This window comes from Epinephelus fuscoguttatus, linkage group LG8 (genome assembly GCF_011397635.1).
Source record: "Epinephelus fuscoguttatus linkage group LG8, E.fuscoguttatus.final_Chr_v1".
Lineage (NCBI taxonomy): Eukaryota > Metazoa > Chordata > Actinopteri > Perciformes > Serranidae > Epinephelus > Epinephelus fuscoguttatus.
In genome coordinates this window covers 6,849,891-6,867,500 of record NC_064759.1, presented here as the reverse complement: position 1 = coordinate 6,867,500, position 17,610 = coordinate 6,849,891, and the positions used below count along the sequence as shown (strand labels likewise).

At 39.2% G+C, this 17,610-nt stretch overlaps 1 protein-coding gene across 9 annotated transcripts in view; it reads right to left on the bottom strand.

Annotated features, from left to right (window-relative positions):
* Positions 1 to 3,721: 3,721 nt before the first annotated feature.
* The window catches only part of etv1 (ETS variant transcription factor 1), a 35,202-nt gene continuing 21,313 nt past the window's right edge, over positions 3,722 to 17,610 (bottom strand). For 7 of the 9 annotated variants that reach the window (XM_049583330.1, XM_049583329.1, XM_049583331.1 and 4 more), the window contains 6 exons: positions 16,171 to 16,418; positions 12,149 to 12,220; positions 11,985 to 12,053; positions 11,710 to 11,879; positions 9,603 to 9,704; positions 3,722 to 5,646 (listed from right to left, as the gene is read on the bottom strand). In XM_049583330.1, coding sequence (XP_049439287.1) covers positions 5,425 to 5,646; positions 9,603 to 9,704; positions 11,710 to 11,879; positions 11,985 to 12,053; positions 12,149 to 12,220; positions 16,171 to 16,418 — 883 coding nt within the window. In that variant the 3' untranslated portion in view covers positions 3,722 to 5,424. The remainder of the gene's footprint in view (positions 5,647 to 9,602; positions 9,705 to 11,709; positions 11,880 to 11,984; positions 12,054 to 12,148; positions 12,221 to 16,170; positions 16,419 to 17,610) is intronic. The other 2 variants (XM_049583334.1, XM_049583335.1) reach the window with 2 other exon arrangements.

Genomic DNA, 17,610 nt, shown 5'->3' with positions numbered 1-17,610 from the left:
TATTATTTTTAGACCAAAACTAAAACACTTCAGGTGAATAGGGTAAAAATGTTTAACTTCTAGATGTCAACGTGAAACTTCCCCAGTTGATTACTAAGATTAAGACATGTATTTTTTGTATTAGAAGTTTCCAGAAAATTGAAGGTAAAAATATGCAAATGAGGCATTATTTTTATTAAATATGCACAACTCTAGCACAGAAATCTGAACTAAATAAACACCTCAATGTGTTTTTTGGACGTTTTCTTTCCACTAGTCTGAAAGAGGACATGTTACGGTAGCAAAGGAGCCCAAATTCTTAAACTCACCAGTGCATGAAAAACTTAAATCACATTTTTGGGGTGATCTAACTGCTGTATCAACGCCAGTGATATACTTCTGGTTGGAAAATGATCACTGTTATTGGCCAAAAAGTATTTAAATTTTAAATATTATATACTATAAACACCCTGGAAAATATCTGCCACGTTTAAGTTTCAGTTGTGGGCAGTAAGCCCTTCAAAATCCCCTAAATTACTCCTCAAAAACACAGAGGATAGGACCAGTTTCCTCAAACAGAAGCTTCAACTGAGCGACTGTCTTTAATATTAGAAATGACGTTAAGAGTTACAGTATCAGAGCCTCCTTGGTCAAACTGCACCAGGGTGTCTACAGGTATCAAACAGTTAAATTTAATGCTTTTTAAAACCAATTGTAACATTAGAAATGTGGACTTTTGCATGGAAAGACTTCAGTATTTTCACAAAAATAAATCTAAAAATTGATAATTAAAATTAGATAAAATGTTTGTAGTAGTTAAGACCTCACAAACTTAAATTTAAGACCATTTAATTACTATTAAAGCCTTGTTGTAACACTGAACGTAAGACTTTTTAAGGACCTGTAAACCCTCTGTGCACTGATAGAATTAAACCTAGATGATGTTGTTTATTGCAGTCTTTTCATAAAATAATGTCTGCACAGTATTTTCTCACAGAGGTTATTATTTCAGATTATGGGGGAAAATCCAAATTAGAAGTGTCATTCATCATATTAAAGGCTTTACTGCTGTTTTCTGGTTTGTACATGTCGGATTAGATGTTGTTAAATATCCTCAGGGAAGCAATCAGGTGTTTTAAGTTAAGGGCAATTCCCTGCTCTACACACAATCAATAAAAAAATCTAAGAGTGGGGACTGTAATGGGGTTGGCTCGTAACCTGCTCTGACAAATTAAGGCAAGTCGTGTTTTTTCATTACTTACACATCCGTTTTCATTTTTCCCATCAGTGGAACCAATTAAACAATGCTTCCTTAAATTAGTCATTGATTTTTTAGCAATAGTGACACTTCGCAGAAGGAAATAATAACTTTAAGGGAGTGTTACTGTTGTGGGTTTTTTTTTTCATTAATGCCAGTCTTGTGAGAGCAGAGACAATTCACCTACATGAAAAAGTGGTGTCTTAAATTAGCCATTGATTTTTCCTCAGGTGTCACTTTGGTTAAATGCTTTGTGGTTGGGAGTTTTCTCTCCAACCTGGAAATTGACAAGAGTCCATAATCTATTAGTCTTTTCACACACAGACACACATTTGTTTGGTGTTTTTTCACTTACAGTATGTAAATTTATGACCTGAAACTCTTTTCAGCCCACAGAGAAGTGATAAAGTTCATTGTTCCCGCATATTTTCATGGACAAAAAATTTAAAACTTTTCCATGACTTTCAAGGACCCATAATAAAATTTCCACGATCATTCACAACGTATAAAACAAACAGAACCATATAGTACACTATAGTACTCCAAATGTTAATTATATAATTATATGTAATTATAGGCACACGTGGAGCAGCAGAGTGGGGGAGTGACAGCCGACAGTTCGATCAGCGCGTTGCTTAATTTGTTTTAAAAAGAAAAAAAAAAGAAGCTTCGTAAATCTTCGCAACTACCACATTCAGAGCAGCTAAAACCAAACCAAAGGGCCAGTGACGCTCCAAGTGACAAATGTCCTACACTGTCCATGTTAATTACTCAATCTCAAAAATATGGTCCAGTTAAAAAGTATTCATGCGGCAAAGGTCTGGAAACTGTGAGATTCATGACCCTACATGTTAAATCACACTGTCACGTTATTTTTCTTGCCCCAGTTGCACAGCGTTACTCAAACACATCAGATTCAAACTCCATTCAAACATAATTCCAGCTACATGTAGCTGCATACATGGAGGGATAGACTGAGGACAATGAAGAAACGTGAAAATGGTGCATATTAAAGCAACATAAGAGTTACGGAAAATATATTAGCCTCGTTATGTTGCATTATGTGAAAGGTTTTCCACGGAACATTGCTGTAACAATTAATTCAAGGGATGCACCGACTGTAAAATTGTAGGCTGATACCAATGATTTTTATGTTGTTGTTGGTTATTTTGTTCTTTTTTAAGTGTGTCTTAAAAAAAAATAAAAAAAAATATTACCGTAAAAAAATAACTGAACTGTTTTAATGACATTCAGCTCTTCATCACACTCTCTGAATGAGCACAAAATTAATCTTACAAATTTAGTAAAGAACCATTAAAATACTTCCTTTCACATTAAAAATATTTTAAAAACAAAAACTGCTTCAAAATGTTTTTACTATTTATAACATAATTCCCTAAATAATATCTATTTTATATCACTGTGAAAACGTCAACAAATTTTTCTTTCGTACAACTGTATTTATTTCTCACCAAAATCTACATTTTACAAGATTACATTTCATGACATTTTAATTTATCTTCGCCCAACACTCATGTTTACTCGATAGAGCTTGAAGGCATCATATTGTAATTTAACGCAACCTCCATCAGCTGTTAGTTCCAGCCACTGGCTGCTAACATTAGTTAGCTCTCTTCCTGCCGATGTCAACACAGATTTACTGTTCACAGTGTAGCATTGTCACGGAAACAACAGGGAGCATCCCCTGATGTCGATAATGAATTTACTGTGTCCTTTTGTCGCGACGGTGTCACGGGGAAGATTTCTGTTTGTCCCAAACCTATTTTCTATTGTTACAGGGAAGACGAGATGCTGTTAGTCTCAAGCCCTGCTTTTTAGCCCGTGAACAATTGATGTGACACAACTGAAAAACATCGGCCGCTGCCGTCAGTGAATGGCGTCTCATCAGCCGAGAGGCTGATGGTAGTCAACAAGGTGAATTCCAGCTGATACCGATGTGCGGCTGATGAATTGGTGCATCCCCAATTAATTTCATTATACACAACTAATTCCATGACATTTCCACAACTTTTAAGTATTTTACTAATCTCTTGATGTTTCAAAAACGTTTAAGGTTTTCACTAATTCCATGACTTTTCCAAAACTTTCAAAATGTTTTACGAATTCCACAAATTTTCCAACTTTTCAAGTATTTTACCAGTCCCATAGATTTTCAAAAACTTAAAATAATTTTCCTAATTCCATGACTTTTCCACAACTTTAAAATTTTTTTTACTAATTCCACAAATTTTCTGAAACTTTAAAGTATTTTACTATTTCCATGACATTTCCAAAACTTTAAAGAATTTTACTAATTCCACAACTTAAAAAACTTTCAAAAATTGTTCTTATTCCACGACTTTTCCAAAACCTTCAAGTATTTTACTAATTCCATTACTTTTAAAAAACTTTAAGTATTTCGATAATTCCATGATGTTTCAAAAAGTTTCAAGCATTTTACTCATCCCAACTTTCAAAAATTTTACTAATTTTAATAACTCGTCCGGGGCCTGGAAAACAAGATTGTCGAACTCGGTGACTTTTCCAGGTTGGTAAAACAGTGGGAAACCTGAAAGTTTGAGTGCAAAATTGCCTCAGACTTGGAACTGAGAAGAAATGCCACAGTTTTTAGCAACAAAACTTTTATGTGATGAGTAATTATGAAACAAAATCTGAAGGTTGGCAATAACTTTGATTTTCAGAGCTATTTTATTACAGAAGTTTTGCTATTGCCGGTCCCATCCCACACACGTGAACACTGAGAAACAAAACTCAGACCAGATTTTTTAATGCTCAAATTGGAAAAAAAAAAAAAAAAGAAAAACAAAAAACAACAAACCAAATAGAAAAAAAAAATCCAGAATAGCAGACCGTGACTGCCGCACTTCTTTTTTTTTCTTTAAACTAGAAAATACACTTACAATTTGAAGCAGCAACAAAATGTGCATTTACCTGATTATACAATGGAACATTATTTGTGTTATAACATGAATGTTTTTTCATCACATTATAAAACTCTAAATATTTCTTATACTTTTTTTTTAAACAAAAAAAAGCAACCCTATCGATGGCAAAGCAGAATGTACACCTCATGTTCACCTGGAACAAAACAGAATGGAAATCAGGGAAGTTTTGGACTTTTATTTTGTTGTTTTTTTAACGATTAAGCCAATAAAATCTTACTTTATTTTGGTTTGAAAATAAAATCCTAAATGTGTTGACTGACTGGTTGCTGTGTCCACTTTAACTGTACATACACTTTCACCTGTTATTCATTGAAAATAACAAACGGACGACTGTTGCTCTGATGAGTTTCAGAATAAAAAGAAAAATGTCTGTTTACAGTGGATGAGTTATTTTACAGCGGCCTGAAGCTTTATTGATTATCCTAAACACAGGCCGTATTTTCTTCAGTACATTTCGAGGTGCATCTTTGTGTCTTTACTTTACTAACCCACGAGGTTTCTGAGTTAATTATCCAGGGTTTTGTGTCGTTACAGCAAAAACACCTACATGATGAGATCTACAGTTTGATTGGACGAGGGGCATCGACAGACGACAGGTGTTGTGATCAAACTGGCGGCGAGGCAGTTCTCACTGATGGTAGCTAAATGTCTCTTATTATCACATTACTGTTTCAAGTCTATAATCATGTCACTTCACCATAAAAGCATCGTTACAATACGCTGCCACTTTAAATGAGCATGAAGGTACAGGATGGCTGTTTGAGGACAAACTAGTCGAGCAGAAGTGATCGTCCTTTGATTTGTGTGGAGACGAGTTTCTTTCGCAGGAGGATTCGGTCCTTGTGTGACCACGAGTTGGCCAGTGAGTCCTGTCTCAGCAGGGCGCCACATACTCAAAATCATAGGATTAAAAATAAACAGAATGATTCCCACATTAATGTACAAACATAAGCAAAGCCAACCACATAGCCAGCCCCTGGCAGGTTATCACCGCGCTTCCTGTCCATAAAGTGCACTCTCCATCCTGCTGTGCGGCTTCAACGTCAGAAAAAAAAAAAGAGGATGTGTGTGTTTCTGTGAGAGAGAGAAGGGAAGCTCCGCTGCATGTGTGTGTTCAGTCTTACTCCCGGAGCGACTGTGAATTAGAGGACATGACAGTCTCAGGTGTATGGACGGAGGAGGCGGGGGGGGAGGGGAGAGTGGAGGTGTGTGTGGCTGACGTTAATAAACGTAGCCCTCGTTGTAGGGGTGCGGCGGACAGTAGGGCCCCTCCTGTACGTAGGCCATGTTTTCATCAAAGTGCGACAGCGGCACTGTGTCCTCCTCGTTGATCTGCCGCTCCATGTCCGTCTTCAGCACCGGCCGCTGATTGTCGGGAAACGCCATGGAGAACAAGGCCTCGGGGTCGCACACAAACTTGTAGACGTATCTCTCGCCGGCCACCTGGATGGAGCAGACGAGGGGGAGAAATAAATTAGGTTTGGACTTTTGTAACTTTGAGAATGCAAACACAGAGACAAGGAGTCCTTTAAATGAAAACCTGACTGATAAATCACCACAGATACCAAGACTACAGAACATGATCATCATGCTTTTTAAAAAACAAAAAAAAAAACCACTTTTCACACAAAATATTCTTAGTGGAAACAAAAAAGAAATAAATAAAAAATATAAATGGCCGTAAATAAAAATCATCTTTTTAAAATATTGGCTCACAAATCCAGCCAGTGGGTAAAAACATTAAATATCCATAAGTCTGTGGATATTCTCATTTATCCAGGTCAATTCCATTTTGGCAACAATTAAATCATAGGCAACTGGACTTTGATTTTGTCTAGAAGACGTTTCGCCTCTTATCCAAGCGGCTTCATCAGTTCTCAACGCATCGGTCTGACTAGTCCTCACTAGTCTGACAAACAGTGGAGTAAGACTCAGGTTTTTAACCTCTGTGGAGGTGTACAATTAATGGATATACAATTAAATACAGTTAAATATCCATGTGTCAACACACGGTGATAAGTGATCTATTTCATTAATCACATTTTCAAAAACACATTTTCTCAGGTCTCTTCCATCTCTTAAAGTTCATGCACAACCCTCGTGAGCCTCGTGAGTGACTCTACAAAAACACCTTCAAGTCAAATTTGTCTCAGCAAAGACAGAAAACATTTGGTGAATAAAGCATAGTGGTTATGGTCACATGATTGTCTCGTACAGTCAGACATGTCAGAGAGCACCTAAAATGATTCATGAGGTCAGTAGATAACACTTAAAAGAAAGAAGTTTTTCAGCATAAAAAGATTAACTTTCTTTCAGTAACAGGTTTTAGTCAGTTAACAACTTGTTACAAGTTCGTCAAAATAAAAAACAAACAGTTTTGACATTTTTTAGTAGGATGTTATTAAATTGAACAAGTTAAAATATCTTAAACAAAATAATTTGACCACTTAGTATCACCACAACTTTTGGATAAATATTAGGATGGTTCAACTTAAAAGGTCAAAGCAGAGCATGTTGGTTGTACTAAATTAACTGAGTTTGTCAGATTATAAAAGTCTCATAGGACTGACTCACTGATTCCAGAGTTGGAACTACTTAAGAAGATGCACGCAAATTGTTCCCTTCATTTTTTGAAGGTGGACCAGTGGCTTATTTTTTTGAGTGTACACTGTAAACCCCAAATTTTATTGTAAAGTCTACACAAATGCCCCGGACTGTCAAAATGACAAAAACTTTAAGTTCACTTGACACAAAGACTCATCCCTCCCTTGTGAGTTTCACATATTTTTTTTTATGTTAAGTCAACAATTTTTGAGTTAATGTGACAAAAATTTACAAAAGCTGATTTCACCTAATTAGTTTAAGGCCAATAAAAAACACTGTCACTGTGGACTTAACATATTGTAGCGTGTTGGGGCGAAATGGGCGGAGTTTCCCAGCATGCCATGAGACATTGTGTTTCACAATGGTTCTGTTGAGTTACAGTTAATGTCGTGGTAAAGGACATTTTGCAACACAAGTTAAGTTGTACACTTAGTGAGATGAAATAAAGAGCACTTCCTGGTTCAGAACTCATCTCTTTGCCTTATTCTGGCACTCGGGAAAACCTCAGCTGGCCGCAATATATCTTTATAATTAAATGAAATTTAAAAAAAAAAATGTTGTGAAATGTGCACTCAATGTTTTTATGTTTATATGACACAGAATTTAATGCTCAAACAACAATAAAAAGTTAAGTAAAACTGACATAAAATTCCTGTCAGACGAGGGTCATGTGACACATTTATTTTGGGTTTGGTGAACTCAAAACTTTGACGTTATTGTGTTGGAACTAAACTAAAAGTTTCGAGTGCAAGCTGTTCCCAAAAAAATTTAAGTTGACTGAGTGCACTGGGGTTTACAGTGTACGACGTGCACATGCATGCACGCTCACAATTTAACTATAGTTTGCTTCAAAGGTTATGTAACCCTACAGTGGCCAGGTTACACATGTCTACAGTATTTAACTCTAACTGACACAATCTAATGTTAGACAGGATTTTATGAAGAGTTTCAACATGTTGAGAAATTTTTTTATGAGATCCTGTTTTGTGCTTTCATGGAAGTCGGTGGTGATATTTGGCAGTGATTCCTCAGGGAGGTTTAGTGGACAGGTGCGATTCTGACTCATAAAGCAAACTGCTGCTGTAATGCAACAACACTATTAATTTAATCCTGTTTACAACTTGTTACACTGTGTTCCTGAGTAATCAGGTCATTGGGGACTGTGTACTTGACCCGTAACTCCTACATAATTTTTCATTGCTGTTGAAGGCCTGCACTGTAGCACCCCCAGTAATTTTAGAACCATTTTTCCTGGAACCAGGCCGACGCTATCATCATCAGTGCTAATTAGCTATCTAGCATTCATAGAAGCTGACCTGTTAGCTAGCCCAAGGTGGGCGTGGGCTTGGTTTTATTGTTGTTTAGCTAACATTACATCATTTTAAACTTTTACCTTACCTTAATGTGCTTAAAAAATGTATGAATTTCAACAGCTTTACATGAACTGCAAATATTTTCTTTTGTAACTTGGAGGAAAATAAATCATTCTGGTGTGTTCTGGTAGCACTACACCTCAGCTTAGAGCAGGGGTCAGCAACCTTATTGGTGAAAGCAAACAATTCTGTCCACTCTATTTGCCTCTGAGACATTTTCTCTTTTTGGATTTAGAATCAACAGCTAGCCTCACTAAGGGGACTCAAGACGAGCCATCGCCTCTGAGTTTGGGCAAATTTTAGGAAAAGGCACCAGGCTGTAAACATGTGACGCACATAGTTGATGAGATGTTAAAATATGTTTTTTAATTCAGTGTATAGGCTACACGTTTATACAGTTGGAAAATGTTAGGATCACTTTAGGGCTACAACTATGATAAATGAAAATTAAAATGTTTAAAACAACATTCATTTCCATATCATTTTTTGTCAAAGCCACAGAGAGCCACTGGAGAAGTGCTGAAGAGCTGCATGTGGGTTCAGAGCCGCAGATCGCTTACACCTGGCTCAGAGTCACACACAGTCGCAGTGGACAGAGTTCCTTCTTTCAAGAAACTTCATTAAGTTTACCTGATTACCAGCTGACACTCGTAAGCTCCACACACTCAGGTTCAACTCCATCAGTGAGATCATCGTGTCCTAAATCCATGTTACATACCAACTGTGAGCAGGGTTTGAGTTTCAGTGTGCTCGCACTAAATAAGGATTAGAAAATCCTTATTTGGTTGCCTGAGAGTGTGATTCAGCCACAGTGCATGGAACAAAGGAAACGAAGGAGCTGCTCACAGCTGGAAAAAATCAAGACTAATTGTGGACTGTGGTGAAACAGCTCCAGGAACACCTCCGAAAACAAAAGGAAAGTAACTCTGTAAGTCTCTTTGTGAAGTTTAACTGGCAGTGACATTTTAAAGCTGTAGTTTGATTGACATCTGATGGAGGGATTTTATCATTTGCTGTTACTTTAAAACTGTGATATATGTTGATTTCTTGTGCTCAACATGGAACAACAAATCTCCCCAATTATCCATGATGTCCAGAACACAGTATATGACTTTTTTAACGCTAAAGTGTGCAGGAGCAAAGTTTCATTGTCTTGAGCTTCATCAGGTTTACGTTTCTGAGCTGCTCCACCTCCGTATATGAGCTACGTCAGGGAGGGGAGGTGCACATGCTTCTCTTTTCACACAGGTGGTATCAATCAGGCCATTAACGTGCCCATGAGCTCCAAACTTTTCATCTTAAAATAGTGATTTTTCATGATTTAAATAAAGCTGAACAGAGATTTGAATCTCTTTTAATATTTCCCCTCTTTACTTTTAATCTTTGGTTTATATTCTCTGTCTTATGTTGTCTTTCTTTTACCTTTTGCATGATTCCCTTCTCGTAGTAGTAGCGCAACGATCGGCTGAGCTTGTCATAATTCATCGCCGGTCGATTCTTCTGTATCCCCCACCGACGTGCCACCTTTGTACCACACAGATAAACAACACAAAGACAGTGGGTAAACAGAAGCAGAGAAGCAGGATGCCAAAATGCAGATGCATCAAACACAAACACGCGCGGCGGATCTGATTTCCTGACAACACGGCGGCAGCAGCTGAAATGTTAAACAAACTTATTAATCCATATTTTCCTAATAACAGTAATTAGAGTGCGTCCAGCCTGAGCAGACCTGACCAGGGATGTGTTCATTAGGAGCTTGTCACACACCCAGCGGAGGAGGCAGCAGATGTTACAGCACCTGTCTACCAGACCACCCACCACCCGGCCACGCAGTCCAAACCCACAGTGCTCTCCTCAGCTTCTCCTCCGCAGAGTCTGCTCTCACTTTTCCTCTCTTCCCTTCCTCCTGTTGTTCATCTCTCTGTTTTCCTAACACCAAAAACATCAGTGCAGTCTGTCCTCGCCGACACACTACACCTGCCTGCTGAAAAGCCAGAAGCCGCTAGCTAACGTTTGTCTGCGGCGTCCCAAATCGAGTGCGTTTGGTCACCTGATGGCATGAATGGGCCCCCCTGTTAGCTGCAGCTGGCCCGTGTCTCTGCACACTGTCGGGCTTCGTGGACCGCTGCCAGGTACCCCTCTATCTCCTCCGCTCTACACCCCCAACCCCCCGCCTGCACCCTGTATCCTCCTCCATCCTCCCAACAGTGACTGAGCCCCACTGTGTGTGATGTGGGCACACAGACGCAGCCTCTGTTTCCATTTCAAAAGGCCCAAACGTCAACATAGGTTATATTTTTAGGATTGCGTCCTGTGAAATATTTAGCAGGCGCTGGCCCTAAGGGTCAGCTGGATAGATGTGGTAGGGTTAAAGAAAAATAACAAAATACTATCACAGGAGATCCAGGCATGATTTTACCACTTTAAGGGCAGAGAACATTTTTCATTTCACTTCAAATGTTGACCTTTGACATCGTCTAATCCTGCCTGGGTGTATCACACACTTCTTTTCTCTCACATACTGGCAAATATTTGAATGTAACACACAGAAATGTTACGTTCATTATCAGTTAATCTGCTGATTATTAATACATTTAATCAATTCAAATTTTAGTTCATAAAATATCAGAAAACAGTGAAAATGGCCGCCATGACTTCCCAGAGTCCAAGTCAAAACCTAAAAACATTCAGTTCAGACAGATATAAAAATGAGACAAGCAACAAATTAATTTTAAGAAGCTGGATGCAGCTGACATTTGGTATTTTTCTTCAATTATCAACACTGGGCGATTTTCTGATAAGTGACAAATTGTTAAAGGTGATAAACTGAAACACTGACAGATTCAAACATTTGCTTGTGACATAAATAAGCAATGTGTGGGGTGCTCCTATGGCTGTGTGGAGAGAATAGTTTACATATACAAAAGATGAGCTTTTAATTGACGTAAATGTTTTGCTTGTTGATTGTTAACTGATATTAAGCTCCTCCTCCTCGTACACAAAGCCCTACACGGGCTGGGACCGAGCTACGTTGCTAACTCCCTTGTTAACTTTTAGCCTTCGAGAACAGTGTGATCATCTGCTGCTGGTTTATTGGAGGTTCCCAGAAACAAGAAGAAGAAGATCGGGGATGCAGCCTTTGTCAGTGATGCCCCAAAGCTATAACGATTATTTTAAAATGTTGTGTTTTGCTTGATTTTATGATTTATGGTTTTGTTTTCATAAGAAGTTTAGCTAATATGGAGCCGTGATGCCTCCTACAGACTCTATTTTCATCTTATTGTTTGTTTTTAATTACATTTAAATGTCCTTTTGTACTGAATTGCTTGTTTTATGTTCATTCTGTGTATGTGATGCATTTCTTGTATGAAAGGTGTTGTATAAATAAACTTTATTATTAAGATTATATACTGTTCCCTGTTTGTAAAGTGTAAATAAAGGCTCTTAAAATCAAATCTATTATTAATTCTATAAAAACTCAATACAAAAAGATTTAATTATAAGTAGCAGTGTTTCTCTGTCTCACCTCCTCTGGCTCGATGAGTTTGAACTCCATGCCGCGGCCGGTCCAGGCGATAAAGTGGGAGTTGGACGGGTCGTCCAGCAGAGCGACCAAGAACTGCCAGAGCTGCAGCGAGCCTCTGCGCTGGTACGATGGGCCCTCGCGGTACAGGCCTGACTCCTGCTTGATGTCACCTGCAGGACACATGACACACCTTTACTGTGTGCTGTCTCAACACAGCTACACAAGGAGCAAGTTTCAGTGTCGTATGTTAAAAGGTGCACTCGGGGAGGACTAACCTTCAACCTTTTCAGGCACCACGCAGGTATCATCGTAGAAATGCCTCGCCACTTTGTCAAACATACAACCTGCAAAACAAGATTATAAAACAGGAGCTTTTGACGCAAGTCGGCTCAAATCCAAAGTGCACCATCACAACATTCACTCGTATCATCGCTGGTACCTTCAGTCCTGTTAGTGTGAGCCAGATAGCCGTCTTGCCGTAAGTAGACAGAATGGCAGCTAGGCACTTCTGCTGAAAGCCGGGCAAGAATGGGAGAGTGGGTGTTAAAGGGCCCGAAGGCAGCATTAAGAACACTATCTCAGTTATCTGAGAGCAGTCAAAGCCTGTTCACTCAATGCACCACTGGCTCTGATTAAAGAATATGCCCCCCAGCAATGGCTCCCAGCCACAGGCGAGCTCACTATATCACCCTGCTAATACTCGCTCCCAGCGTCGTCTCCACTCACAGGAAGATTTACTACCGAATAAAAACACGGCGCTCGTGTGAAAACACAGGCTGACATGATGTAAGTTTTTTCATAATGTGTGGAGGTCAACATGAAGCTTTAACACACTTTTCAGATCAAAGACCTGAAGGTGACTTTGACACTGGATACTGTGTCACTGCAGCACGTTAGCTGTTGTGTTTGATTTAAAGTCTCTGAGAACTTATTTTCTCAATCAGGTTGGTAAGTGTTTAGATCCTGTATGAGCAGGATACTTTCTGCTGAAGTTGAAACAGTTTAGGTCAGGGATATGTAGCTTAATTTGCCTGAGGGCAACTTTTGCAAAATGCCAGAAAGCGAGGGGTCAGCTCATGAATCAGATAAAATGAATCAACATTAAATTTATTTTTAAATTAACTGACTTATTAACTTATTACCTAAATTAACTTGGCACAAGGACTGACACCAGGCCTGTATAACAGATAAATCAAATTTCACAGCCTGTCGCAGCAGCCTCACACGGGTCAGGTGTACGCAGGGGTGTTTCTAGGATTTGAGGACCTCTGCTGGGGGCCCAGGGGACCCTCCCCGGCTCTTTTGTTTTTAATAAAGCTCTATTTAGATGCTTTCTTTTAAAACCACTTTGGCACCTTATTTACATTCAAAGTACAAAAAAATTCTCAATGTTAATTATTTCATTTCCATTGTGAATTACAAAATGCCCGGGGCCACCTGGCACCCTATGGCGGGCCACATTTGGCCTACGGGCTGTAAGCTGAGTTTCACTGGTTTTGGTTGTTTCCCATGAAATATTTCTACTTTCTATTTTTCTCTGAACTCTTCTCACAGGTTTGAAGTGGGCGGGGCTCCACTCGAAAAAAAAAAAGTGACATCACGTATTTTACACCAATCAAGGTTTAGGAACATTTAAAGTCCCACTGAAATGAAAAATACATTTTCCCAGTTGTAACTGATCATTTATATGCCAAATATGCTAAAAAACAACAACAACAAAAAAACAATGTAAGAGTGTTTTTCAATGAAAATCCCTGTCTCTTCTTTTTCTGGAAGAACAGTTTCAAATGTTTGATGACTCATCCTGCATTCAGGGGGCGTTTACAAAAGTTCTTCCAACCCAATATGACACTTGGAGCAACCAGCTAGCCTCACCAGTCACATAAAACTGCACTTCTCTGTTAGCTAACAGAGCAATATGGAGAGTGATAGGAAGTGATGTGAGTTTGGATATCTGTCAGGGTGTAAATCATAAGTTTCTAAATAATACCATATTTTATCAATTCTTTGGACGACGATTCAATATTTGCTGATATCACAAAGTCTGCCAGGATACGATTTTGACTAGATTTAGCACAGGGGGCCGAGACCGATATGTGGTGATATATATACAATATATACAAATATTATGAACGAGGTTTCACAGATGTGCTATGGGAATTTCAAAATAAAGGCGTATCTTAAAGATGACGATAGGTATTGATGTTTTAACTCTGCATCGATGATATTAGATCACTTATCACCAAATCAATGAATCGTTACACCCCTAGTGGGGTTGTTTTTTATTTCCAACACAATGTGGTGGAGGTCTAACTCATTCACCTCTCCCTTGTCTTCCTCCTGATCTAACGGTGAGGGTGGTGTGTGTGCAGCCAGTAGTCCGCTCAGCAGTGGACTCCGCTGTAGCTCTGTATCACGCTAAACTCTAACCCCGCCCACTATTTAGCGGTCCAATAAAATGTGAAGGATTTGATTTAAATCTCTCTTCTAACTGTAGACCGCTCAAATACTCAATTTCACTGGGAAATACATCACAGTACAGACGGCAAAGACGCTGTAACTTCCGTTTGATTGGGACTTTTTTAACTAATATTCGTTGTTATAGAGAAAACTAATATAATATACTTGACGCTGCATTTTCAGGGTCTTTGAAATAAAAATATTGGTAGAGCTTTTCTAATATCGATGATTGTCTTATCAACTTTTGAAGTGCAAAGCTCTGACTCCTTTAACAAACTGTTTCTGTTTATTATTTCTTTTCTTCATCGACATCATGGATTTAACAAGAGAACAAACTTTCTCCTGGATTCTCCTCTGCTGTACTGTTTTTGATCCAAAACATCATCTTCCTTGAAAGATTTCCCCCCTAAAACCACACATTTCATCATGTAATTATTTAAAAATTACTTTAACTTTTGCACAGACGCCTGTATTCACCAGTTCACTTTACAACACTGTTCAAACTCCCTCATCCATTTATACTGTGGCTGTCAGAACCTCCCAAAACACAGACATCACGGCCGTAGCTTGTGATAAAAAAAACGGCCAAACAGGTTACAAAGTGAATGTTCAATAAACAGACTGAGGCCCTTCATTTGGGCCCATAAACATTTCTCTGAACTTCATCAAAGTAATGGGCTTGTAGAGGAAATTGCTGCTAATGAAATTACCAGCTCCCCTCCCATCCTTTCCAACAGGCCTGCTCCAGTCAACATGCTCCACTGTGACTGCTAATAAATTCACTCAGATGCTCCATCTTGGACGTACAGTATGGTACAGTAATGGACAAAACACTAAATACATATATATATAATCTCTACAGTGAACTCCAACATTCACATTTTGAACTGCTGGTTGCTTATGATGACAATTAAGAAAGAATTGAACTTTAATTCACTTTTGCACTCTGTAAGTCAGTGAAATGTACATTTAACATCCTGACAAGTGTTGAATCAAATTAGTGTTGTCAGAAAGTTATCATGTTTATCACTGAATAACTGCCTAAGCCATTATCAAGCAAAAATGTAATGAACAATTTGCAGGCTTGAGCCCCTAAATGTGAGATATTCTCTGTTTCTTATTATAAATTTAATATATTTTGATTTTTGACTGCTGATTGGACAAAACAAACAAATTGGAGACATCACGTTGGACTGCAGGAAATTTTGTTGCCCGTTTTAACAAAATAATTGATAAAAAAATTAAATAACATATGATTCAATAATAAACATGACTGTTAGTTCCAGCCCTGATATTGAGACATGCTCCTACTAATGGGCTACGACATGGTAGCTACAGAGTTTATGAAGCCACACGGTTGTGAAACACATCTATAGCAAAGTGAACTTTCCACTATAAAGTGACAAAAGCACCTACAACCAGTTTCTTGGTGACAGAAGCTGCAGAGCTGCTGCAGTCTAACGTAAACAAGACCTTAAAGAGGCCCAGAGTGTTTTTCTCATCGCCATGGGAGGAGGCTGCTTTTCTCCCTGACTGGTCACACAGAGTCTCCTCCAGCTCGGCCTCTCCTGGGTCCTCTCTGTCCGCCTTGTGAATGAACCCGGCAGTCCGGCGTATGTTCATTCATGTCCTGATGTAGCCTCGGGCTCCGCAGAGGCCGTGGGCTGATGATTAGGTCCCTTTACTCTCTAACTAAAGGGAGCGGACAAGCGTGGGAGGGCGGATTTTGGATTGTGACCAGGCATAGACCCCCACCCCGCCCCCCTCTTCCTCTTTTCTATTAAAGCACCACAGGAAATGGCGACCGGCACAGACACCCGGCCCAACCAGATCCCCTGCCCTAATAATGGGCAAACTCAATAAACGCCACCCCCTCCTCTCATGTCTTCTCCCATTCCTGAGATGATAACGCTCCAGCAGAAAAATCAAGCTGCTCTCTCTTCATGGCTCCTTCACTTACCAAGTTCAAGCACTTTTTTAAAAACAAATAAAAACTCTCACCTGAGTCGTAGGTGAAGTCCCGCGGCTCCTGTTTGATCATCATGGTGGCGGGGTACGCGTGGGGTAGCGGCGCGCCCATCATGGCCGGGTGTTCGAACAGGGGGTCGGCATACTCCTGCTTGAAGCCTTGAGGAGGGAAGGGGATGTTGGGCTCCGACATCTGCCTGTGGTAGATGGGCCGGCCGTCCCGAGCCATCGTCGGCGGGGAGGGGAACGAGTGGCACGGCTCAGAGAGCTGACGTCGAAATCTGAGGAAGAGAAAACCAGTGGATTCATTATCAGCAAGACACAAAGAGCCATGAACTTCATTCTGTTTACAGATGAGAGTGATGACAAAGACGACCAAGTTAGAACAACTGACTTCAAGAAAACAATATGTAAAAGCTTGAAGACGATGAGAGGTGATTGAAAGCACGGCTGTAACTAATTTCCTTCATTAATCAATGAATCTCTTGGCCCATAAAACATCACAGACTGCTCCCTGACATTTTCAAATTGCCTGTTATTTGTCCAAAACCCTAAAATATTCACTTTACTATCACATAAACAGAAAATTCCCACAGTATAAATGGCTGCAACTCCAGATTGTGTGACACTGTTTGCTTGAAAAAAGACTTATCATGTAGCGATTATCACAGTAGTTGCTGATTATTTTTTGTCGATTGACTAATTGATTATGTCCCAGTTTTAAGCTCCAAAAAGCTTAATTAATTTTGTCGCATTCAGTGTTCCCAAAGGTCGGAAATGATCTTCCGTGCTCAAATGAGATTAGAAATGTAACAGATTGAGCAAAGTGAGCAAGAGGAGCAGAACTGAGGACCTAAAGTATATAAAATGAATGGCTAGATTTTAATTAGAAGTCTTGTAAATTGAAAATCTAAACAAAAAAGCAACAGTGGTGTCTAACCTGAGGGTCAGGACCTGCAGAGGTGTCACACAATATATCTGAAGACTCATGCGATGATTAAAGCTGTGGTTGGTAACTTTTATAAAATCAACTTTTTGTCATATTTGCTGAAACTGTCACTGTATCCACACAGAAGTGCATGAGACAGATTATCATGCTCCTCTGCCTACTCATACTGCTTATAATGGCCTTATCGCACATGAATGAAAACAACCAATCAGAGCCGAGGAGTCTCTAAAGCAGCTGTCAATCATGTCAATAGCTGCTTGTGCGGTCAAACTCCATTTCCATTAACTGCATAGCCTCATTTCTCACCTCAGATGTTTTCAGAAACATAGTTCAGTGTACTGTTTAGCTGTAAAATGAGAAAGTTTGTGACCCAGTGTTGGAAACAGTCGAGCCAAAACAAAACATCGCACATATGCCAGGGCAAACTGTCTCATTTTACAGCTAAACAGTCACTAAAATATGTTGCTGAAAACATCTGAGGTGAGAAAAAGGCAATGCAGTAACAGAATCTTTATTCATATTTG